At 40.0% G+C, this 26,281-nt stretch overlaps 3 protein-coding genes across 3 annotated transcripts in view; 1 reads left to right on the top strand and 2 right to left on the bottom strand.

The window, feature by feature from the left end:
• LOC145481093 (activating signal cointegrator 1 complex subunit 3-like) overlaps window positions 1–26,281 on the bottom strand; it is a 249,180-nt gene that overhangs the window by 109,094 nt on the left and 113,805 nt on the right. The window lies entirely within an intron of this gene.
• Window positions 4,297–5,459, bottom strand: LOC145480515 (pro-neuregulin-1, membrane-bound isoform-like). Its single transcript, XM_081458759.1, has 3 exons — window positions 5,378–5,459; window positions 5,083–5,142; window positions 4,297–4,504 (listed from the first exon to the last, which is right to left on the bottom strand). The coding sequence occupies exons 1-3, from the start codon at window positions 5,442–5,444 to the stop codon at window positions 4,356–4,358; spliced, it is 276 nt and encodes a 91-aa protein (XP_081314885.1). The 5' UTR covers window positions 5,445–5,459; the 3' UTR covers window positions 4,297–4,355.
• Window positions 15,850–24,082, top strand: LOC145481089 (uncharacterized). Its single transcript, XM_081459478.1, has 3 exons — window positions 15,850–16,579; window positions 19,847–19,964; window positions 23,305–24,082. Exons 1-3 carry the CDS (start codon window positions 16,238–16,240, stop codon window positions 23,889–23,891), a joined length of 1,047 nt encoding a protein of 348 aa, XP_081315604.1. The 5' UTR covers window positions 15,850–16,237; the 3' UTR covers window positions 23,892–24,082.

Raw genomic sequence — 26,281 nt, 5'->3', positions numbered from 1 at the left:
TTTCATTCCAGCACAAAGAATTCACAGTCAATGTTTGACAGTTCAGTACAAAGTTAAATTTAATTATGGAAGAGAAAAGGTTGTTGTTACCATTCCATTGATTGGAAGATATATCTTATGAACTTAACAGGAACTTAATTCAGGAACTTAATGTATTACAGTCAAAAATTGACTGGAGCAAATCCTGAAAGGAACTGAAATTATAATTATTGGGAGAATATCACAAAAAGCTAAGGTTAAGACTTTTCTTTTTAGGCAAGCTTTTTACATGTACTGATATATTAGTTGTTGTTAGTTTTTAATCGTATTTAATATATATTCAGTTGTACTGTTTATAATTTTATTGTGATGTCACAGACTGTTTAAAGCAGAGTACACTGTACATAAATGGACACATCAATTGATAAAATAAAGTTGCTCTTACATTGTATAATTATTTATTTCAGTGATTGTGTTTACCTTTTTAGTACATCACTTCTTTGTTATAACAATAATTACATGTGAGGTTCAGAATATTCAGTGAAGTTATGAGGATTGATAAATTTCTCAAAAGAGGGAAAGGAAAACTTGAAAAATTGAAACAATTCTTGTAAGTTCATTATGTCCTAACCTACGTGTACATGTAGTCCTCCCAACTGTCAGTTTCTAAATGCATTGATTAAATGAAAAGAATTATTTTGAACCAACTAAGCGTGAAGCGTGCTACTGGAACACGAGACTCATGCGAAGTATGAAACGTGTTCATGTTTGAATACTGAGGCATACGTGAGGTTTTAAGGTATTCTTAACGACACACTTCAAGTGTTCTGTGGTGTTCGACTGGAACACGAGACTCATGCGAAGTATGAAACGTGTTCACGTTTGAATACTGAGGCATACGTGAGCTTTTAAGGTATTCTTAACGACACACTTCAAGTGTTCTGTGGTGTTCGACTGGAACACGAGACTCATGCGAAGAATGAAACGTGTTCATGTTTGAATACTGAGGCATACGTAAGGTTTTAAGGTATTCTAAACTACACACTTCAAGTGTTCTGTGGTGTTCGACCGGGACACGGGACTCATGCGAAGTATGAAACGTATTCGTGATCGAATACTGACGCCAACGTGAAGTACTGAGGACCCATACCAAAGCTTGTATATCCCCCAAACTGCGTTCAAACTGCCGAGTTTAACACACTTTTTAATTCCTTTGGATTCCTAACAAAACCCACCCAAAAGAAAGAAAATTGTTCTGGTCAACGAACGAATATACGCTCGTGCTCCTGCCGTATGCCCATATTCGATAAGAATTTTCCACGTCACGTCACGGTTGTACACACCATGAATACTCTAGAATTGTATAGCTTTAGCGTCAAGATCACGTATTCGAGGATAAACGAATATACTCGCAGATCGCACATACTTTGAATTCATAGTCTAAATTTTGCTTCTAGGAGAATGCTATGCAACCGAACTGTTACATTCTTTTATAAAGTTCTTTTTACAAAGTTCGCCATCATACTCTAGGAGTACGACAGATGTGTGGTATACTTTAACGAAAATCCTCCAACGATTATGAACGGAGCGTATTCCACCATATTCGACACGAATATTCCAGGTGTACGTCACGTGTTGTGTGCGGCTTGAATACTCTAGGATTCTATTGTGTCACAATCACATATTCGAGTCTAGAATACTCTAGAATATTTTGGCTTTCACGCAGTGCATAATCTTCTTAACAATCCTAGGCTTTCGGTCATGGTTTTACTCCCGGGTAACCTGTCGATGGCCTTGATCATTTTCTGATCCGCTTTCCACTTGTCTTGCAAATTCTTGGCCTGACGGTAGTCGATGTCATGTTGCTTGACGATCTTGTCCAATCGATTGATGCCTGAACCTCCACGCTTCAGTCGTTTTTTCAAATGCGCGCCGGTTCCCATGTACTGATAACCGTGGACAAACAAGTTCCCTATCAATGGTAGCTAATGGTAAGAGAGAGACATGACCAAAACAAAATATAAAAACACTCACGGAGAGTGTGTGGCTACTGAAACTAAGGTAAAATGGGACCTAAGCTGGTGACACAAGGTTCAACATTGAGCAACATTTATTGCTTAAAAAAATGTTGAACTATGTTCCAGTAACTTGTTGAACGGAACAGAGCTTCGCTCTATTTTCATTCAACTGCGTATAACAACGTTCATAATGTTGAACGGCCTATTTCAGTATTCAACCTTGACCATCGCATGACACACTGTTCAACATTTGTTGTACAAGAGCTGCCACATTTGTTGATCAACAAATGTTGAACCGTGTGTCCCACAATTTGCACCCCTGGATGCAGTGTCTCTGATTTATAAAAGCCGTTTTTTGGGATGCCACATAGTGCTCCCCCTGCTGAAATACTTGTTCCCGAAATCATGAATTCTCGTGGGCATTTCTTGTTGTATAGTAAATAGGTAACTGTCGCACTTATGTCCAGAGGTGCACGTAATTAGATTCACGAAGACATGATGGCATGCGGGACCTATTGACTTTACACACCAGTAAGGTGCGCAACAGCCGTTAATCCGAGCCACGACTAGAGCCTCTTTACAATGAACGATTTCAGCTAAGGTCAGCAGTCACAAGCCCGTCAGAGACAAGAACAAGCGATTAACGGCTTTCATCTCAACTAGACGCTCTAAGAGCGTTTACTCGGGCTTCGTACCACAGTATCAAATCGTACTTTACGAAAACGCGTATTGGACACAGTGAAAGCAAATTAAAGTATCAGGAGATTATATCACAAGAGTTCCGCTTAGATATTTACCATTCAAGTTGGTTCGTTGAGTATCCTCCTCATCCTATCGCAAGTTGTGAGTTTAAACCATTTTGGTTCAAGAATGAAGCACAGCTGTCGACGCATTGATGGAGAAGTTGTATGGAAAGAATTTTGGAGGTCTTCTTACAACTTATGGCGATTATTTTGTACATGCTCGTAGAAATTGTGCGAAGTTTGTTTACTGATCGTGGCGATCCGAGTAAATTGTATAGCTGAACATTTTTGCCGTGTTGAGATCTTGAACCCTTTTCAAGAGTCATATATCCTTTGGAGAGCGAATAATCCCTTTCGAGAGAGCCAAAACAAATCATGATAAACTCCTTCGCGAAAACAACAGTCCTGTGACTAAGCTCAAATTGCTTTGTACATAATTTGCATAAATTAAACTTTCAAGTTCTGTATTTTGCGTATAACTTCCAAGAATTTGCGACCCTTAAGGCAGTTCATGAAGAAATATTCAACCTACATATTTTTATTGAATCAAGACAGGCGTATTTTTAAAAAGGACTCTCATTTATGAGGGAAGATGCAGCATTCTGTTTTGCTATTTATTTTGGTTTGAATTCATGCTCGTCTAGTTCATGTCACGCAACATGATTTTCTTTTGCAGTCAGACACAGTTTTCTAAAAGAATTGGCGATTGCTAAGACTGATAATATATTTGAACTACTAGTGAAATAACTGGCTAAACTATCGTCAATGCAGATTTTCCTTAGGACTTGGCAAGAACATTGGTTCGTCAATAATCCCGCACAATTCCCCGCACAATATGCCTCCAAATTCACAAGTTATTTTTTTTCCTGCATCCCACTAGAAAGCCAACTAGCTTGGAGGTAAGATATTTAATTCAAGTTACCGAAAGTCTTATCTTTACAACTTTGGAGATCGACATATTTTGCGCGGTGCAAGAAACAAGTCGCATGTTTTTAATGAGCTACGAGTCCAAAAACGTTTTCGTATTTAGCTCGTTTTATTGGAATATGATTTCTTTTGCTGCTGCAATGTTCTAAATAATAACAGCAGTTGCGACATACCGTCATTGACTGCCTATTTTTTGCCATTGTTTTCGTAGATTGAACTCAGACCGCAATCGGCTCAGTTGTTATCTCACGAGAACGTTTCGAGCGTGAACTTTGCTTACCTGGCTGGCTTTCAAACAATATTATTCGTGGACCGACCCTTTCTGAAAACGATCGACATCTTTGTATGTGAGATGAACGTATAAGGCGCGATTCTTGTCAAAACTTTCTTCGCAAAACACCGCATTCTGTCACGAAGAGCGAGCAATGTCGCGTTTCTCGTCCCCAGTTTCCATGGTCTACGCATGCAACGCCTGGGACCATGACCCCCATTTTGGCGACCAAAACGCTAGCATTTTATGACTCGGGCTTTCCTACGGAAGCCCGAGAACTAGCCCATTTATGACGCTTGCGCGCATTTTACGATCTGATAGAGATTTCAAGCTGATAGGTCGTTACACAGTTTTCTCTTTATCACTTAGAGTACACTTTATTAACATCTTTTTTTTCAATTGACGATTACGACCTTGTTACATGTCGGGGAGTGCAACATATTCACAACGAGTACCGACGTATTTCCTTGTGCATTGGCAAAGCGGACCAGTGCCCAGGTCAGGAATACGGAAACAAGTTCCACCATTTAAACAGTAATGGTCCCTTTGGCTTTGAGTTTCGCATTCTGAAAAAAAAAAGAAACAAAAAACAAAACGATTAAGATAGATAAGAAACTCGGCAGAGAAAATGGAAACAAACTGATCGTAAGTTACGGAAATCAAATAATTAAGGCGAATTTCAAACCGAGTATAGTCAGATAAACAAAATATAACCAGGCAGTGCACCGCTTACTAGATGACAGTTTTCATCCAAATCAAAAGTAAGCCATTAGAAAAGAAAACCTTAAAGATTTACTCTAAAATAACCCGCTTTCTTGTTAGACGCCGCTTATGATAGTCATCAACGGGTAATCATTTGTACGGTCAGTAGGTGTTTCAATTTCCACACCTGAATCATAAATGACCCTGGTTACTTCCTTCCATCACAATTTCAACATCCATATTTTTTTGTTCTGTAACCTCCCTTGACCATCTGCTTTGTGAATCCCAGTCGTCTCCGGCTCTTCACCCTTGATTACGCATCTGGATAGTTTATACAACTTAATTTTGTGGAACAACGATGCATATGTATCTCATGAACTGTTACAGCTTGTTATAGAATAGTAAACAACAGTCCATTGTAGGGCAACAAAGGTTATATTACCGGCTTTATGACTTGGAGCCTGCTGGTCCGCGGAGACATTTTTCCCCTTGCTCGAGTCACCTGAACATAAAAGAAAATTATAGTTTTCTCGTTATTGTCTAAATTGTAAAAGCCTAATCTTTCACTGAATTACCTGAAAGAAGAGCTAAACGTTCCTACGGACATGGAAAAATATACTGTTTTTAGTTTTATTTCCTAATTTTATTGATCGATTCAGACTGAGACTTGTTCTATAAAACGTTTTCGTTTTTAGTGATAACCTAAGTGTTTGTAGACAATATTTAGTGCAACCTACCTTTACCCTTTTCTTTAACTGCGTACACAATTCCAACGAGGAGAAACAAAATAAGAGCAGGCTTCATGTTTGAACAGATGTGTTGCAGATTCAAAAAGTTAAGGAATGACCAATTTCTCAGGGTTACTCTGATTTCACGAAAATTTAATCGTTATTACGTCATGGCGCGAAGCGTGGCAGAAACGCCTTAATTTGTAGCTGACCAATAGAAACTTTGTAGGTATATTGGTCAGGCCTTCTTTGCATGTAGTACCAGCTAGAGTTATTTATTTATTTATTCAATCCGTAAAACAGAAACTATCAGTGTGTAAGAGTGCATAGTAATTACTTCGGTTGTAGGATCCCAAGTTTAGTTTCTACAGATGGCAATGACTATATATGGTTGTCGTCAAGTTTGCAATAGGGGTGTAATGCGCATGCGTAACTCGAAATTAGACCGGGCAAGACGAGGCAAATGAATTAAAGTAGTTTCCGCGTGGAGGTGAAGGCTACGAAAGCGGCAAATTGTGCTTCTTGGGTGTGTAAAGAGCTTTTGACGTCGCAAATGTGGGGGAGGAATTGGAGCCTATTTCACAACATGGCGAGCAATTCGCTAAGCAGCTAAAGGAGCACTGAATTCGATTTAGAGGAAAACAACGTGGCGAAGAATTCGCTAAACGGCTGAAAAAATACACTGTCACTCTGTTTTTAGTAACACACTGAAAAACAAAATGGCACATTCAGCGGTTGAAGGCAGCCGCACAATACTTACGAAAATTTCTTTAAATACCTATTTTAAAGCACAGACGTCTTTTTATACCTTTTTTCGACAACTGATGACCAGGATAGCGTTGTGTGCAAACTTCAAAACGCTGGGCCAACGTTTTCAAGTTTTCGTGTAGTAAAACTCACATAAAATTGATAATAACATTTCTGGGAAAATATTTTTGATTTAGATTCGATTGAATTCGTGAAAAAAGTTCATCAGAAACGATTTGAATGAAACCAGATGATTAAAGGTGAAAATGATTGCATTTTGACCAGAAATCGCTTAAGCCCCGTTACAGTGCCCTTGAAGGAACACGAAATTTGATTTAGCGGAAAACAACGTGGCGAAGAATTTGCTAAACCGTGAACGAACACGAAATTCGATTTAGAGGAACTCAATATTGGTTGTTAAAGAAGTGAATAGTTGGTAGCAAAGTAGCAAAGATACCTATAATAGGAATTACTGGTAAGTGATTTTCTCTGAGTTGTCAAGGCCTGGCCAAATGGAGACACAAATGTGTACGCAAGTGGGCAGGTGTTTCATCGTCTCGGCGTGTCCTCTGAAAAAATTCGCGTACCGGTGCCCATACTTCATTCATTATGCATACAGTACTAATTAATTATGTATTTCGCGCTCTCGTTTTTTGTTTCGTTTCCTCAGAAACGAGCCCTATCCATTTTGATTTCAGGTTGAACTATTTACACAGTGGCTCAGTTGGTTGAGCATCGGGCTGCCACGCGGGAGGGCGTAAGTTCGACTTCCGTCGGATCAACACTCAGGGTCTTGAAAAAAGGCGGCAGGGTGGCTGTGGGAACACCGGATTGCTGGTGGAGCACTTCCGTCTTTTCTTTACTGATGGTCAAGCCCCATTGCTTACAAGCGCTGTTGAGACGGTTTATGAGAATCTGGACGGACTCGCGGCTGTTTTGTTTCTGCCAAAGCCAGCATCATTGCGTACAGGAGCTTGCTGATTGTTGTAGTTTTGGCCAGTGCGTAGGCGCCTGAGGTTGAAGAGGTCGCTATTTGCTCGGTGTCTGATGCCGATGCCATCATCAGGTGGTAGGCTCTTGGTAGCATGGCGCACAACAAAGGCGAAAACAGGAGAAACAGTGATGAAGCTAGGATGTATCCTTTGCGCAGATCAGATGAGCTTTCATCTCTTCGTGGAGGTTGTCTGTGGATGATATTAGCTACCTTGGGAGAAACTGTTCGTGACAGGTTAAGTGCTCTTTCCCCCAGTCAAACTAAAGAATTAATAATTACTTTTCAAACTCTCACGGCACTGGTTGATAAGTGCTCTTTCGTCCAGAGTTTCAATAGACGAAGCCAAATCAATGTGGCAGACCAAGTGAACCACCCTAGAGTATTTTATTTTCTCTTCTGCCCTGACCATTCCGGAAGCGAAACACAATTTCTGTTTGAAATAGTTTCTTGTTAGAACAAAACGTTTACCCAAGCGTAATGAATATATAAAAAACTGATAAGTTTTACTAACGGCAGGAATAAAAATATATTTTTTGCCTCCATTACACAACCGGACGAACACAACGTTGATATTAGGGCGCGTTTGCCAGCCAAACTACCGTGCCATTTATCCTACTTTCGAATACATAGAAAGATTGAACTTTGAATTAAGTAAACTAAGACATCCTAGAATGACGCGAAAAGCTCTTTAAAATCAGAAGGTGGAAAAAGCGGGTAAAGTGTGTCCTCGACCAAGGCAATGGTGCTAGCCTCGAGGCCTTAGGGTATCCTCTTTAAACTACTAAATGAAAATATACAATGGTTACTTTTAGAAGGATCTAACCACAGTAAGTGTTACAAATCATAGTACCCTAGCGACAAACGTAAAGATACAAAGACTAAAGGCAACAAAGTGACGCGGCGAAGGCTATTTCTGTTTCGTAAACGGTCGATACCATTTTGACGTACATCGATTTCATTCTTAGTAACAATGCCTTTCGTCATAAGTTAGATCTAAAGTAGTTGAAATTGCAACTAAATCAGCTAAAATTAGGCTTAGATTGAGAAATTAAGCTTAAAAAATGATGAGAGACTTTAGGGTTAGCATGAAGGGTGAAGTTAGGGTTAGGGTAAACCTCTAGATAACCTGGTACACTACAGCATTTAGTTAACGCGTTATGATTCTAAGCCCTACAAGTAATGGCTAGCGTGGCAGATTACGTGACACTTATTTTACGTCACCGGGTTGCAATGCATGCTGAAAAATAAAAGAGAGTAGAACATGTGCTTGTAGAAATGGCTACCGATGAACTGTATGTATGGTGTGTCCTGTTCAGCACTTTACACCACCAACAAATTTCAGGACTGTCCAATAATTATCAGGAGTGGCGTAATACCAGAGAATCTCATGACCTAAGGGAGGGGGGAGGGGGAGGGGGTAGCATGTAAATTTCTATCTAAGAAGCAGAGGGGCAGTATCTAGTTTTCTACGAGTAAACTGACCAAAAGAATTTCAAACCCCACTTATGTCTCACTAACAATAATCACGTTCTTTTTGTGACAGTTTTGATATGAATAAAACACTCAGAAATCATTAAAAATATAAAAACGAACAGCAACAGTAATGTACCAGAGCAATTGATTTATCCTGTTACGTGGCATTTTAACTTATTTCCAATCTGTTATTGCCCGAATGCCGTTGTCCGTGATACCAAACATGTAGGATAAGCTATTTAATCAAGATCAAAGATTTAGGGCTTTGCAATCTTTCGAATACGATTGCTTGCTAAAGAAAAAGGTGTTCAGTCGCTCTGAGCCGCTTATGAAGGGTATCTAAGATTAAATAATTTGAAGACAAGATGTTAATTGCAATAAACTCGTCAAGGTATCGAAAAAAGAAACAAATATGTAACCGGGATCGTTGATATACAGCACTAAATAAACCACATTCCGTAAGAACGAGGTTGTCAGAGGAAATAATATTCTTCTTTATGGGATTACACAAATAAAAGAGGTTTGAAGTTTTTCAAAGTTGTTGACTCAAGTGATCTGTTTATGGCTCCATCGTGGATATAATTCACTTGTAGTTAAGAACGGAATGGGTGGAGCTCATCGTCAAAAAACAGTATGTGGAAACACTTTGCACGCTGAACAGATTGCAGCGGCGTTGTTTTCCTCAAATTCAAGATTCTACTATCATTATTAACTGGTGAAAAACATCAGATATATAGCCATGGAATGTACGGCCTAACCTAAAGTGTCAGTTTAAGTTTAAAACTAGCTAGTGGTAGCTAAGTGCACGGACCATTATAAACATTCAACAAATAGATCAGTTCCCACACACAAAATTCGCACTTGCCCTCGAGAAAGAGAATAAACACACCGTATCTTTCCAATTTCTTGTTGCTGACCTAAAGGATTGCTGCTCCTGGGAATAAGTTTGGGTAGTAATAATATCACAGCGGTCAAATTGTTGGGGATCTTTTATTTGCATTTTATGAAAATATTACTGTTTTCTTTGAATGGGGTACATATGTGGATTGCGCTTAAGGGTCTACCACCAAATTTAGTATTTTAACTGAACTGACAGGTTTTCACCTGCATCATTTCTCGCTTCTCTAAATTCTTGTAAATGATACCTTGCTCTTGATTTAAATATAAGAAAACGATCCCTACCTAATCACGAGCTCATAAAGGAAATAAGGCTTGAAATTTGTCTCCCATGTCTCAACGATATGAAAACGCAATTTTTCTTCTCATCTTTTAGAGAATAAGGCATTGGACTGAAAAACAGTCTGTGATTTGGCGCGACTTCGTAGTTGCGAGTGTAGGCTCGTTGTTAAAACGCGGTGGTTCAAAAAAGATCTGGAACGAGCGTGAAAATGAGACAAAAAAGAGACTGTTTTTGGGTCTTCCTTGCTTGGGGGCGATGGCGGCTGCTAGGAGCTTCGGGTCTCCAGTCTTTGTGGCGTTTACTGTTGTATTTTGTCATCTTATATTTTCTGACCTGCATTAACAGCTCACTAAGATCACTGCACGGCCATTTATGGAAAACCAGACTCCTTCATCATCGTGCTCTGCGCGAAAAGTTGTTATTCAACTTGGTTATCTCATAAGAGCCTCTTTCGCGAAGCACGGACTCCAAAGATCTCGTGTGGGTTTTTCAAAATGGTCGAAGCATGGCTAGACAACGTTACTAGTGGCTGGACACGACCCACCCATCGACATTACTATCTACTCAGATGTGCCTACGAATCCTGGCCCACAATACGGGAATAAGATCGAGTCTTTACCTACAAACAGTACAAAGACGAAACCAAAAGATCGGTCGCACCATTATTCAAATTTGGTTCAAGTTCCATTGACTGCACCGGCAATTGTTTACAACAATAGACCACGGCTAATAAGGTGTTGTGTCTTGAATGCCCAGTCAATTAGAAACAAAGGGCCTGACTGTGTTGACTATGTTTGTGATTCTAAAGTCGACATTGCTGTTATTACCGAAACCTGGTTGAAATCTGCTGATTCCGCTGCTAGGATTGCTGTTACACCGCCAGGATATCGGCTATTTGATCATCCTCGCCCAGACAGAAATGGTGGTGGCACTGGTATTTTGGCTCGGGACTCGCTTGTTGTTAAACAAGCTAGAGCGGGTATTTGTGATACCTTCGAGTACTCTGAGTGGATTATTGTGTCCGGCTCTGTGCGTCTCCGCCTAGTTGTCATCTACAGGCCGCCCTACTCATCAAGTCATCCGCGTACTGTGGGTATATTCGTCGCAGAATTCGCTGAGTTCCTAGAATCGGTTGTCATGACAACTGAGCCTCTTGTGCTGGTTGGTGATTTTAATATCCATGTTAATATCAAGACTGACAACGACGCGGCTAACTTTTTAGACCTACTGTTATCGATGGGCTTACATCAGCATATTGACTTTCCTTCTCATATCTCTGGGAACACTTTGGATTTGCTGATATCCAGAACTTTGAATTCTAATCTTATACAAGATGTCCGACCTGGTACCTATTTCTCTGACCACTGTTGAGCACTTTTCACTATAAATATTTCGATACCTCAACTGTCAAGAAAGAAGGCATCTTTTAGGAAAACAAGGGCTATTGACATAACAGCATTTATGGAGGATTTGTCTGCTTCAGGATTGTGCCAGGAACCACCATCTGAACCTGCGAAATTGATAGACTCTTATAAAACCACGATTGCTGGATTACTCGATCGTCATACGCCGCTAAAAACCAAAACTGTCACGGTTAGACCCCAAGTACCTTGGTACTCGGAGGAAATCCGTGAGGCTAAGAGAGCACGCAGGCGCGCCGAAAGGAGATGGAGAACTACCAGGTCTGTCGCTGATCTCGTTTTATTCAAACGACACAAAAACCATGTTACGCATTTGCTGAAAGAAGCAAAATCAGCTTTTCTAACGGATTTTATCAGCCAGAATTGTGATAACCAAGGCAAGTTATTTCGTGCTGTGAAAAACCTTCTAGTGGAAAAGAACTCGTTATGCTTCTCGGACTATACGGACAAATCAGCGCTTGCAAATGAGATTGGGAAGTACTTTGTGCAAAAAATCAGCCGACTGCGCGAAGAGCTTGACCAGGGTTATGTCCCGAATGATCAGGGTTATGTCATGGATGACAGTGTTGTAAATAGTGACTCTACAATTCCTCCGACTCGTATTGAAGCTTTTGAGCTATTAGCCGAGGATGATGTGCGTATGCTCATTGTGAACTCTAAATCAACATCGTGTTACCTCGATCCCATACCCACGCACTTACTGAAGTCCTGTAGTGAACCACTTATTCCGGTGATCACCAACATAATTAAGAGCTCGTTGGAATCGGGAATTTTTCCTGACAGCTGGAAAGAGGCCGTGGTCATACCACTGTTAAAGAAACTGGGACTCGAATCTCTCTTCAAGAAGTTGAGTCCTGTAAGCAACTTGGCTTATATTTCCAAGCTCACTGAGCGCGCAGTATTCAATCAGACATACGACCACCTTGTCCGGTCCGGTCTCTATCCGATATTACAATCGGCATATCGCCGGTATCACAGTACGGAGACAGCATTGGTCAAAGTTGCTAATGATATTCTATTGAATATGAACTCGCAGCGTGTTACACTACTTGTCCTCTTAGGCTTAAGCGCTGCTTTTGACACCGCGGACCACGCGATTTTCCTAAAACGCTTGACCACTGATTTTGGTATAGGCGGGAAGGCTTTAGAGTGGTTCTCGTCGTATTTGTCGGGACATCTGATAGCTTCGATCTGCGTTTTGGTGTCCCACAAGGCAGCTGTCTCGGCCCGCTTTTGTTTGTGGTTTACGCCTCCAAGGTCTTTGAGATAGTACAAGTCCACCTGCCGAATGCGTACTGCTTCGCTGACGACACGCAACTTTACTTGTCTTTTAATCCTAACAGTCTTACGGATCAAGTGAAGGCATTGGAAGCCATGGAGCGATGCATTAGTGACTTACGTAAATGGATGTACCGGGACAAATTAAAGATCAACGACGATAAGACTGAATTTCTTGTTATCGGATCGAGACAACAGTTGCTGAAAATTAATCACAGTTCAGTCCGTGTTGGCATGATCGATATTAAGCCTGTTAAGGTAGTGCGTAATCTAGGCGCCTGGTTCGACTCGCATTTTTCTATGTCGACCCATATTTCTAAGTCTTGTAGTGCGGCATTTTTCTGGTCACATAATATCAAGATAATAAGCCACTTTCTGCCTAGGGATAAATTAGAAATGGTATTGCATGCCTTCGTCACAAGTAGAATTGATTATTGTAATGGACTTCTCTGTGGACTACCGGACTGTGAAATAGCTAAATTGCAAAGAGTACAAAACGCTGCAGCTAGGCTGCTTATGTCATGTCAAAAGTATGACAATATTACGCCCATTTTGATAAATTTACACTGGTTATCAGTAAGATATAGAATTAATTTTAAAATTTTATTGCTTACTTTCAAAGCCCTCTATGGCATGGCACCTAGTTACATCATTGATTTAATTCATATTAAGACTATTACACGCTATTCGCTGCGCACTACTGAAGGTGTTTTATTAAAGCATCCTTCGGGGAGAATGAAAAAGTCATTTGGTGACAGATCCTTCAGTGTGGCTGCGCCCACTCTGTGGAACGATCTTCCTGTTAGCCTCCGCATGATCAAATATATTTCCACTTTTAAGTCAAATCTTAAAACTTATCTTTTTAAATTAGCTTTTAATATTTCTTAAATATGTATATATAAATAAATGATGTAGTGTTTTTTATTATTTTTAAATTTTATTGTAGATTTTTTAATACTTGTATAGTTTTAGGTTAGTTATTGTTGTAATGCGCTTTTGATCACCTGGTATGTCAAAAAGCGCACTATAAATCAATAAATTATTATTAAATTATTATATGAGATAGGTTGATCTGCTTGAATCCGATTCATCTGCGGCCATCAGATTCAGATATGAACTGTATTCTCGCTTCACACCATCGCGCCTCCTCTGTCATTCCATGTGTCTGCGATTTGCCATATTCAATTTCAGTGAAAAGTTACAAAACATGTTCGAAATGGGATTTAAAAAATATGAAGTGATCGTACAAAAATCACTCGCGGAGAAAAATATTTGGAAATAAAAAATTTACAGACAGATTTTTGTTGATTATATGTCAAGCTAGCTACTGTTCAAATTTGAGGGCAAACGAAAAAATTCCCTTTAACTTGTAGCTTTCAATAGGGACCCAAAAGATAATTCGGATACTCACATTTAGAGGTCGTGAAAAATTCGACAATTCATTTTCTATCAAAATTCGTGGCTCTATGAGCTTTAATTTGATATAAGGGTTTAGGTATCTACAGCTTAAACCGGTCGCGCTACATCACTTGGACGCGAGACACCTCTGAAGTTGCTCTAAAGGTATATGGTAACCTTAACTGTTTGGGAGAATTTAACTCCGCGCAACTCTTAACTACCGTAACAGACCAATTGTAATTTTGGATGGCAAACGTTTTGGATTTTTTTTTAAATAAACATACTTTGTAAATTAGGTATGAAAATCCTGTCGGCGAACCTAATAAACCTTGTTGTATTGTATTTAAAACAGCGTTTCTTCCCGGCGTAAATATTACACTACAAATGATATTTGAAAATTCTCTCAAAATTGCACGAGCCTTTAGGCTCGTGCAATTCGAAAGAATTTTCAAATATCACGAGTAGTGCAAATCCTTAATTGCTCGAGCCTTCATACGATCACTCCTTTATTATATGACTACGAAAATCACGAAAGCACGCGTATTAATAACGTGCAAATTAAAATTAACGATAAATTGGCCTGCTCTCAGGCAATCACAATGAGGTAATCAGTTATAATATATAGATTTAGCCATGCCTGAAGGCAGAGCTCCTGGGCGGGATTGTTCAAAGCCCGATTAAACTAACGCAGGATAAGCGAGAATTTTGATTGTTTTGTAACTTTACGGTGAGGTTTTCCCTTTCTGTTGTTTGGCCTTCTGTTTTGAGATGAAATAATCTCAAGGTCCTCAAAATCAGAAAACAAAAGGAGTGAAAAACATTTGCATACAAGAAAAATTACATTTCGGTTAACTTTTGTAATCCTGGGGCCCGTTTCTCGAAAGCGCCGAAACCTTGTGGGGCCTGTAAAGCCATAGCAAAATCTCGAACATTACGATTACAGAGCTGTTTTATTGACATATTCTTAATATGTACAGAGGTTCCCTTCATACAAGAAGTTTCAGGCGTATACACTTCACCGTTTTTAGATAGAGATGAACTAGAAATGGCTTTACGGGCCCGAAAAGTTTCCGGGGCTTTCGAGAAACGGGCCCCTGGGCCGGCTTCAAAACAACCCGGCCAACAACCTGACATGACCCCTCGATCCAATCGAAAACCAGCATTTGGTCACTGGTCAACTCAAAAAGAACACGTGGCCTCTACGAGCTCTAAACTTGAGCCCGCGATATGGTCGTGTGATACTGGTCAGCGGATACCTTGATTTGATAGGTGTCAATTGACCATAACAGGGATGTCCAATATCAGAGAGGGACGAACCGAGCGTGCATGTCTCTGTCAACCTATTAGTTGGAGTAAAGCCGCCATCTTGCGCGACTCCGTCGTCGTCGTTGTCGTCGTGCGTAAGCGCCCACGAGCAAGACCGCTAGCCATGATAACCATGAGAAAATCAATTCATGGGTTTCCTTTTCTTTCCTATATGGGTATGGGGCTCCGCTTGGCGGCCCTTCGGGCCGCCGGAGCTCCGCTGTAATAAGAAAAGGAATTTAATCGTGCCAGTTAATGACAAGACCAAATTTGTACTGATACGATGTCGTTTTGTTTGGAACAAAAAAGAGTACCGGAAGAGTACCTGTCGTCTCCATGGTTACAGTGACGTCAGCAAGTATGTTCTTAACCTCGGATCTCAGTCACAGTTTTCAGTCGCATCATGGCACTTCTGAAGCCATTATTGGCCTTTCTAGCAATTCTCTTGACGGTTCTCTTCTTTGCAACTCTGACCGAGCAGCAAATAAATCGTGATAGTTGCCATTTAGCGGCACTGAGTTTGTAATTTCATTTCCGAAGTATCAGGTTGAAAAGACCAAGGGAAAGATTTAACAAAAAGCTCAAGGAGAAAAAAACTATTCTAACGAAATTAAAATTAAATTCGATAGGAAATCGAGCAATTTCACTTTTTAGCGGGCACTTCTAAAAGCTAATGGAACTTGACTCTAGCTTCTAACTGTTCATGAAGACAGCCAATTTCACTTTACATTTTTGGGGATTGCTTATTTTGGGGTTGCCCATGGAAACTGTCAGTGGAGTTAAGTGAGTTTTACGACAAACATACGGTCGGCATGTGCATGGAATTTAAGCTAATTTATAGCAGCGGGCAGGTCACGGAACATTAAACATTTCTTCTTTTAGAGGTTTCCAAATCTGGATCCAGCTTCTTTTGAAGGTTAATCCAAGAAGACGACTCTTCTATTAATATAAATATTCAGTTTTGTTTCGAACGAAAAAGAGTACCGGAAGAGTGCCTGTCGTCTCCATGGTTACAGTGACGTCAACAAGTAGGTTCTTAGCCTCGGATCTCAGTCACAGTTCTCAGTCGCATCATGGCACTTCTGAAGCCATTATTGGCCTTTCTAGCAATTCTCTTGACGGTTCTCCTCTTTGCAACTCTGACAGCGCAGCAAATAGTTCGAGATTTTGCAAACGGCCTAGGCTACGCTAATTTTGGCAAACACGACAAAAGAAGGCTCAACGCCGGGCAGTTGGAGAATACAACAGCCCAGTCTTTTTCCCAATGTTGTGCGAAATGCTTGCCAAACAAGAGCTGCTTTTCTGTAAATTATGGCGGAATTGGACGAAACGAGTGCCAGCTTCTTTCAGCTAACAAGTTCCAATCTTCGGACAAAATGGCGATTGACGAAACATTTCAGCATTTCTCAGTGGTGGTAAGCAGAACTTTTTGTTCAATTTTTGTTCAAGGTTCACTCTTTCTCTCGCTGAAAATTTTCACTGGAACAACTCTGAGCCGGCTAACGTTAGTCGTTCAGTTGAAATATAAGGCCCGGTCCAAACGCTCCACTCATGTGCCGAACCAAAATTAATTTAGTTCGACTTTAGAGCGACTTTGGAGCGACGGCTGGTTCAGACGGCGTGCTTGCGTCGAACCTAATTCGGGAAGCCGGTGGTAACAATTTTCGACGAGAAAATACGCGTTCTGTATTCAAGAACTCTGTCCAAATAGAAAAGCTGTGACTAACATTTCGCTGTTATCTGCTGTTATCTGCTGTTATAGCAATATTTAGAGAAGCAAATTCAAACTCAAGGTTCAGTGTTTGTATTTAGACAGGTTTTCTCCCGGTTAATTCGACTTGTTAAAGGGAAATCGCATAACCTGGGCTATTATCACGAAGAAAAAGCAACAAAATGAATTTGCGCGAAAGAAATTCGCTTGTACAGTCCCGTTTCTTTTAAATCGAAGGCATATTTAATTTCGTTGTGTTTATTTTTAGGAACGACTTCGAGCTTCATGCATGACTGGTCACGACACTCAATTTTGAGCCAATCACGAGTCCCGTGATAAGAAAAATACATTACAGTAATTTATGCATTAGGTTCGACACATGAGGAGAACGCCGTATGAATCAGCTGCCGCTCCAACGTGGCATAGTGCGACAGACCCTGCCGAATTTAATATTGTTTGCGGCACCAAACCTAACCTGCCGAACCAAACTGATTCAAACATCGGTCTTCTGCCGTACTTAACTCATCAGTTAGGTTCGGCGCATGAATAGAGCGGAGAGAGAGAGAGCAATTTCAGTTTTTAGTGGGCAAAAACCTTGTACCAGAATATTTAAAAGTATATTGCAGTTCTTTTTGCATTTTCTGACAATTAAAGATATAAATAGTTGCCTGAAATAACACCAAAAGCAATTTCCCGTAGGAGCTCATGCAGAAAATCAATTTCAAAGTCCAGAGAAATTACGCGAACACAGGTAAAATTTCATCAACAGTTTTATTTCACCAGTACTTTCAAGTGTTTCATAAGAACTTCAACATTTGTTTTCGACATTTGGTCTTGTTAAAAAAGATTTCTTTAGGGAAGATATTTAAAACAGTCACACAGAAGTTTGCAATACGATGTAAATAATCTTGGTACAAAGACGGTTTTTTCCATTCGTTACTGGAACTTCTGGTGGATTCCTTCTTAATTATTTCGTTAGATCTAGCTGTGGATCAACTAAACATCATGTGGCGAAATAATTGATACGCTACAGAACTACAATAAACAACTCTATAATCATCTTCTACATAGCAATTTAATGACGCCGTAATACCTAAAATCGTGGGAATTTCAACAGCTGGTAAAAACGAAAACACTAGCACAAAGGTTTGCTCCAAACATCAAGCTGAGGGAGATCACTTATCAAAATGGATCTATAGCACTTGTTTTTTTTTTCCTATATTGAAGTTTAATTACTTGTTTCTTCGTTCAACAAACTGTTATGTTTAATTTTATGCTTATACCTTGGTAAATATTTTCTGTGAGCTGTTTATTGATTACCTACTTGTTACTTCTCTATATTAAGATGGAGTCCATGTATAACAACAACAACAACATCAACATAGTTCCTAGGTCTCCTCTGGGGAAATAGGGCCATTGACTTGTCTCCTCCAACCTGCTCTGTCTCTCGTAACGGTGACAGCTTCATTTCAAGTGGCAAAACCCATCTTCTGCCTCTCTCCATTTACAGTTCTCCTCTATGTCTCCTTTTGTCGACCTCTACTCCTCTTCCCCTCAGGTGCCCAGGTTAGGGTAATGCGTAGGTTTTGCTGGTGGTCCATGCGCAGTACACGACAACAACAACAACAACAACAACGACAACAATAACTTTATTAATTAAAGTGTCGAGTCTATCTAGCCGAGGGTAAAGATCCCCTACTAATTATAACTGAGGACAAAAGAATCAGAGATGTGTCTTGTTAAACTTATTTTTCATCGGATGTAAGACTGAGGGGTGCCGTTACCCCTGGTCGGCAATGTGTTTCGGGATCAAATAACATTACTGTTTTCTAACTTGCTACAACGTTGCCATGCCAAAATATTTGCCAAGAAACCAGTTACTATCAAAATTGTGTTGCCCCATCGCAGTACGAAACTATAAATCCGGTAACAGCTTTCATGCATGGGCAGCAAGAAAGTAATATCGATTTATTAAACTTAAACCGAACGAACCAACATTCCTCATGGATCATTAACAGCCCTCCCAATATCTGCAGAAACTCTCGTTTTTGAAAAATCCACGATAAGTCATGGCTTTCCTTGAAACAATCCATGGTCAATTTGCTAGTAATTAACCGAACATGCGTTACTCTTACGTTCGAGTAAACGCGAGGTGTAATAAAATGTTTTTGGTGGCGTGTAATCTAAAGAGAAACAGGTATTTGTACATTTATCTGTATGAATTAAGACAATTTTAAGGTAAAATTAAACTGAAAAAAAAAAAAAAAAAAAAAACTGGTGTCGTGGTTTTGGAGCCGTTTTTGGATGTACTCACATGCACTAAAATTTACCAACGCCGTGCGCAGAAGACAGATTCTGACAATTAAGACAGCATTCACACTACGCCGGAGAAATTTGAAAACGCAGCTTTATTTCACGGATTGGCCTACCGTCCGTCACGAAAACGGAGCTTTTCGAAAACGCTCTTCAAACCGAAGGAATTTGAAAACAACGGTAAGCGTTTTTCATTTCTGCGTGGACGGAAAACATTTTGAAAACAGAGCGCTTTTTGAAAACGAAGGCTTCACGATTATCATTAGATTTCCCTGTCCGAATTCCCTCAAACACAAGTCCAAAATAACCGGTGATTCTTGCGTTTTTAAATTCCTCTGGCGTAGTGTGGTCGGAAAACATTTGATGCGTTTTCAGAGTGAAACCTCCGTTTTCAAATTCCTCCGTCGTATTGTGGACGGGGCCTAAACTTAAAAGGGGCGGTACCAGGTAAAAATGCGTTCGCAGACTATTAGTGCAGATGGGCCTGAAGGCGGCTGATAATTTTCCTATGTACACGAAATAAAAATTTTCATTTTGGTAACCTATATTATCTTTAAATTGAAGTAAAAGCAAAAATTAAAAAAAGAAAAAAAAAAAGCGCGAGCACAAAGCATGAAACATGTTACAGGTTATGTGATTGATTTCATTTCTGTCGTAGAGTCCGTGTGACAGGGAACCGTGTTTAAACGGAGGAAAATGTTTACCAATCTATGAGCAGAACAGTTATCGTTGTCTGTGTCCTTGGCAGTTCAACGTTGGAAAAAACTGTGAGGAAGGTAAGTGTGAGAAGTTTTTGTTGGATTGTTCGCTTTGAATAAGTCCGGTGCATTATTTGTGACATTATGTTATTATTCTTTCAAACAATTTCAACTGACAGAAATTTAAAAAAATTCAAGTTACGCAAAGATAGATTTCTAGAATCGTCTTCACGTCCCTCCGTAGTTTTGTACCAAAACTCCATCACACTGATGTTCTTCGTTCACCTTGTTTTATGTCAGGTCATGGACTCTTGGCAATAATAACTCTATTAGCAGTTCTCCTCGAAGATTTTCTTTAGTAATCTAATGCTTCCGGCATTCCTACGGTATTGCTTCTCTAACCGGAAGTATTTCTTTACAATTCTTTTCTCATTTTAGTCAGGAGTCGAGCAACTGCTATTCCTCTGTTACGGCTTCTACGTGCTTTTATTTAGAAGTTATAATAATAATAATAACAATAATAATAATAATAATAATAATAATAATAATGGCATTTCGGGCAGTATATCCACAGGGTGGCTCTTCGCCTGCCCGATGCTAACTAAATTTACAATTGTAAAAAGGTTAAAAGATATCTAAGAATTTATATCTATATGTAAACGAGATAGCATTGTGTTTTAAGATATGCTTAAATAAATAAATGAATAAATAAATAATTAAAATTATGCTAGGTGTTCTAAAGCTCTCTTAAAAATAATGTTTTTAGTGTCTTTACAAAATTTAATATAGTCTTGGCAGCACCTCACGTTGCTGGGCAACGTGTTAAATAACCTTGCAGTCTGGTCCTGTAGAGTATTATTAATTAAAGATCTCTCTAACTGAATGCTGTTACTAGATCTTAAGCATCTTTCGTGTTGAAATACATTAAGTTTCAGATAACTTGGCCAATATGGGTTGTGAAGGGCTTTGTGAGTTGCCTTAAGCAGGTTCCATTCGCGTTGTTCCTTTACGGGAAGCCATTTGAGTTTCGTAAGGATGTCTTCGGATGACACAAATCTACCAAGCACAAAACTAGCTGTAGCCTTTTGTACTCTCTGGAGACGTTTCATTAAATAATCCGGGAGTGAGTGGTGTACTATGTCATTATAATATAGCTTGCTTAGAACCAGTGCCTGTGCCAAATTCTTTTTGATATGGAAAGGCAGGATGTTCTTTAACTTCCTTAGGGTTTTTAGAGTAGCATAGCAGGACGCTGCTACTTGTCTGACATTTCCTTCCCAGTTCAGATGCTCGTGGATGTGAGACCCCAATAATTTAGTGGTGGTCACTCGTTCCAAGGGGATGCTGTTGATTGTGATGTCGAACTTTTCAGTGTTTAAATGATGGACCTTTGGTAACTGCGGAGTAGATAATAACATCAGCTTAGTCTTGGAAGGATTAATGACTAAGTTTGCTTCACGTGACCACGCTTCCAATTTGCCTATACTTGCAGAAAGTTCAGTTAGAGTTGATTGAAGATCTGCTGGTTTGCAGTGTGTGTACAATGTGGTATCATCAGCATATTGATGACATTTAACTCCGCGTATATATGACTGAAGGTCAGCCACGTAGAGATTGAAAATGAGTGGCCCCATGATAGAACCTTGAGGTACGCCGAAACTCACCATACAAAGCTCTGACGTTTTGTCGTCGACTTGCACAAAGTGTTTCCTTCCTGTAAGATATTGGATCGTCCATTTAAGATATTCCTTGGAAAAGCCCAACAGGCTAAGCTTTTCAAGAACAGTCTTGTACTTGATGGTATCAAACGCCTTAGAGAAATCGGCTAGTACCATGAGGGTAACTTCTCCTCGCTTCATGGCGCGAATAATGTCATCTCTGATCCCTAATAGAACAGTAGTCGTTGAGTGTCCTTTCCTGAAGCCTGAGATATTCTCTTTTAACAGGAAGTGAGAATCAATGTAATCGATGACTTGGTGGTGTACGAGTCTTTCAAAAACTTTTGAAAGGACCGGAAGTATTGATATCGGTCTCATGTCTGATACACTGAAGGTAGGGCCACTGGTCTTAGGGATTGGGGTTATCCTCGCAACTTTCCAAGCGTCGGGAAATGTTGATGTGGCAATACAGGAATTTATCACGTCTGTCAAAGGTCCTGCAATCAGGTCGGCTACAGGCTTTAGGAGCTTAGCTGGTATTTGGTCAGGTCCTGTCGATGTATCGGAACGAATTAATTTGATTTCCTTGAGGACCTCTTCATATTTAACGTGGCGCAAAGTGAATGATCTTTCCCCCATCAGGCATGGCTGCAAGCTATCAACAAAGTTCAGTAGGTCTTCTTTTGCGTCAACACCTGCATTTCCGGTGGTGCGTTGGGCAACTTCTGCAAAATGCTTGTTAAGCTCATTGACATCCAGACGTAAAGGCTGTGGACATGGGTTCAAAATACGGTGTATAATACGCCAGACCTCTTTCGGTTTCGTTGATGACAATGCCGTATTGATGAACGATCGTTTCGCCTCTTTGATCGTTGTTTTCAGACGATTACGGACGTCGCGAAAAGCTTGCCAGGCATCGGGTGTTTTTAACGAGTGTGCCTTGTGTCTTAGTACATTTCTCTGATTTTGAAGACCTACAATTTTCTCATCATGTAACCAGGGAGCTGGTGGCCGTGTGACCTTTGTGCGTGTCAGTGGAGCGTGTCGCTCAATACAGTCAGAGATGAGTGCAGTAAACATCTCTAGCTTTTCTTCAGGATCATCTGTTGCCTGAATGACACTAAATGGAAGGGATGTAAAGTCGCGAACGAACTCTTCTTCCTTGAACCCACGCTCTTTTCGAATCATTTTAAACCTTGGAACAAAGCGCTCACCACGAATGTTGAGGTACGCGTAAGGTGCATCACGGTCGCTCACATTTGAGCATGGAAGAACATCAACATGTGTAACACGCTTAGGATCATTTGAGATTATGTGATCAATCAAGGTCTCACTGTGAGGTGTAACTCTTGTTGGCTTTTGCACGTGCTGTGTTAGGTTAAACGTGTTCAATAAATCTGTATACTGTTTTGTCAACGGCGCATTTGGCTTCAGCACGTCAATATTTAAATCCCCAGTAACAAGCAATAAACCGTCCCACGAAGTTGACAGATCCGCCAACATGCTCTCCATTTGGGACATCCACTGTTGGGTATCTAGTATTCTTGTGGATCTGTATATGGTTCCCATTAATAAGTGACTATGTTTATTGCGTCCTTGAATTTCAAGCCACAAGTGTTCTAATTCAAGTTATATTACAGGTAGCTATATTACCTCATTTTCTAGTAGAATAATAGCATTATTTTCGTTTTTTCCTAGGATTTGTTTAGTACAATAAATGTTGTAGTGACTTTCTAAGTTGTTTCAGTTATCTGTTGTAGGTCGAACTCTCTCTACCCCCTATGGGAACTGGACAGCTTTCTGGTGGTATGACATCGATACCACGTGGCCATCACATGAGAATGACGTCCTGGCTTATGAATTCGGTCATTGCCAAGCAAGCGATCCATACTGCTTCGGTCGCCTTCCTTCGGACGCCATTGCAGCCTCCACTGAGATGCTTGCCGTCGACTCTCAAGGAAACGAGTACTTATGGGGTTTTGGCGCCGCCACTCCAGTCGCGCGTGCGGCTTGGCGGGCATTCCATGATCATGAGGTCATATCTGTCGGAGATGTTCTAAACGAGTCACCTGGCTGGAATCCTGCGGTATTGAAAGGTGTTTTGCCGGAGGAAAGCCAAGATTCGTTCATGTACCGCGAGGAAGAAGGGGTCAAATCTGTTCTGTTGGACGATGATAACTGTGATTGCTACTCATCTCTGAGCCTTGGTCACGCTTTGTGTCTTTCAAGCCATGAGACCAACTTCGGCCCTACAGGACAATATGGTGTGGATGCCCTGTACGACTCATATTGTAACGTACCTCGTCAGGGCGTTGGACTTACCTTATACTTTCGTGCTATAATATGAATAGTTGTTGTCACTATCACACAATCTACTTTCTTAGCAGTCAGCAGAGAAGCTTCCCAATGGCGAGAGCCTCCCAATGTAGGGAAGGGAAGGGGGGGGGGGGTAGCATGTTCCGTTAATCCCTTGAGAATTTCACTTTTCTTTCTTGTTCATAATTTCCACTGTTCCCCTTACAGTAGAGGTATCCCTTGTTCCCTTGAAATAAACGATCATTTTCCCTTGTTCCCCAAATCTCCCCAGCCCTCAATGACGCTTTGCTTTAGTTTTGCCTGTATAATTGTCCATTTTGGAGTTGCACAGGGAACTGTATGGGGCTGGGTTAGGTCCAAATTTTAACCACTCCATAAACTAACCTTACCGTATAGAAGATCACGTTGAGATTGGTCATTTGACCAAGTTTGATTCCTTTTTAAATAAAGGATGAAAAGAGACCAACTTTAGTTCAATCAGTGGTTCAAAATCTATACCTGGTACAAACGTCTCTAATTTTAAGACAGCTCCCCCAAGACCAAATAAACTATTAATATGTTTTATGATCACTGTGATACTATTAAAAATGAGCAAACATATAATGATTCTAATCACAGCTTCTTCCAAACAGTCGGTGTATGACAGGATTTTAAAGTTGTCACAAAACTGATAAAAAGTTTAAGAGTTCATATATGGGATAATTTTCTGTCTTTGTTTACACCACACATTGAAAAAAAATACGCTCTTAACATGTGCAAATATTGTAATTTAAAAATCCCAAAAACTACGCAATAATGCTCATTGTTCATGCTATTTTCTTTTACCTTAGCCTGGGATCATCAAAGTCTTTCAGAGTTTTCTTATAATGCTGCCATCATGCACGGCTGTTGATCGAGTTCAGTGTGATATATAGTACCAAGAGATCTTAAAGACGATTTCCAGTCCGTACCTCGCGCTCTCAAGAGCTTGGTTGCGTTTTTTGTTTTGCCTCATGGAAGACATCATAAAATGTAAACATTTCGCCACTACTTACGTGAAGTAAATTCAAAGTTTCAAAGTAACGGCCATTAAGGATGCGAAGCGGTCGAAGCTTTATGCTTCGTTCTTTCTCATATCCTTGAAGAAACAACTTTGCAGCTGTAAAACTCAGTGAAGCTGTTGGAAAGAGAATTTGAAAGGCCTCAAAGATAAGATATGTGGTTCGTAACGAATAACATCGATTCGCATTCCATCGAGTGAGACTTATAGGTTTATAAGCATTACGGTGCTGAGACTGCGCAGTGCGGACTAGAAATCATCTTTAATAGTACCTGTACGTTGTTCGGTATCATGATTCTCTCCATATACATTCCCTTTGCGTTAAATAGTACTCGTTTTCACGTTGTATTTTTAACTTACAATAGTGCACTTAATAGTATACATTGTATCCATATATAGCATCTGCGCAGTTTTTTGTATTAACTGGTGATGGTTTTCGAACATCCAAAAACTGATTTGGAGCATCCGAAAAATACTTTACGTTTCGGAAAGGTAAAGCAGTATATGTGCTTCACTTATCAATTAATCAAGAGGTGCACTTTACTAAGGTACGCATTTATATATTTATGATATTATAATAAGACTTTAAAGACTTTTTAACAGTCTTCGTAACTTGTTTACACGATTTTTGTAGTATGTATGATGTAACTGTAACTGGTTGCTAATTAATGGCGATAATTGCAAAAGGCACACAAAGCCAGTAACTTTCGGGATGGTTTTCAATGAGCATAGAAATATTGATATGATGCGACGCTGTAGAACAAAAAAGGGGTTGAAAAGCAGTTTGAGTTGTGGAAATAAAACGATATGATAATACGATAATAAAACCACTTAAGTTTGTTTCTTTGATGGTTGATAGCATTTCTTGCATTATAAGACCACATCGAGCGTGTATCATTGAATTTTAGAATACGGCTGCTATATACCCGCTATCGGAACTGAACATGCATTATTATAATATTTTTTTTAGCCGCACGGGCCGGAAATTATAGAGCACGCTTGTACCGATGTTGTCACGGTTGCCAGCTCAATCAAAATATAACTTTTTTTTTTTCATGCTCTAGTCTAAACCAAAAAGAAGATGGTGTTCCTATATTTTCTAAGAAAATAGTACACTTTTAAGACTTAGAAAACTGAGAACGCACTCACGTGCTGCTCGTACGCCCACTAGTTTTGTAGGCCTCCCAGAGGGGGAGAGAAGGGAAGCATGTTCCCTTTTGGCTAAAATAGATGCTTATACCCCCTTGGCGTTTTGGCTAAAATAGGTACTCAAGCCCTGGGCGTTTTGGCTAGAACAGATGCTCATACCCTTAGGCGTTTTGGCTAAAATCAGGATGTTCAAACCCCTCGACGTTTTGGCTAAAATAGATGCCGATATCCCT

This window comes from Orbicella franksi, chromosome 3 (genome assembly GCF_964199315.1).
Source record: "Orbicella franksi chromosome 3, jaOrbFran1.1, whole genome shotgun sequence".
NCBI classification, from domain to species: domain Eukaryota; kingdom Metazoa; phylum Cnidaria; class Anthozoa; order Scleractinia; family Merulinidae; genus Orbicella; species Orbicella franksi.
The sequence above is the reverse complement of the archived record's forward strand: the minus strand, read 5'-3'. Positions and strand labels throughout refer to the sequence as shown.

Bases quoted from the DNA above. Each gene is read 5' to 3' on its own strand.
- LOC145480515 (XM_081458759.1), bottom strand. From the start codon at position 5,444: ATGAAGCCTGCTCTTATTTTGTTTCTCCTCGTTGGAATTGTGTACGCA. The intron at 5,143-5,377 runs GTAGGTTGCACT...TTTTATGTTCAG, and splicing joins AGTTAAAGAAAAGGGTAAAG to GTGACTCGAGCAAGGGGAAA. The intron at 4,505-5,082 runs GTAATATAACCT...TTTTTTTTTCAG, and splicing joins GGCTCCAAGTCATAAAGCCG to AATGCGAAACTCAAAGCCAA.
- LOC145481089 (XM_081459478.1), top strand. From the start codon at position 16,238: ATGGCACTTCTGAAGCCATTATTGGCCTTTCTAGCAATTCTCTTGACG. The intron at 16,580-19,846 runs GTAAGCAGAACT...TTTCTGTCGTAG, and splicing joins TTCAGCATTTCTCAGTGGTG to AGTCCGTGTGACAGGGAACC. The intron at 19,965-23,304 runs GTAAGTGTGAGA...TATCTGTTGTAG, and splicing joins TGGAAAAAACTGTGAGGAAG to GTCGAACTCTCTCTACCCCC.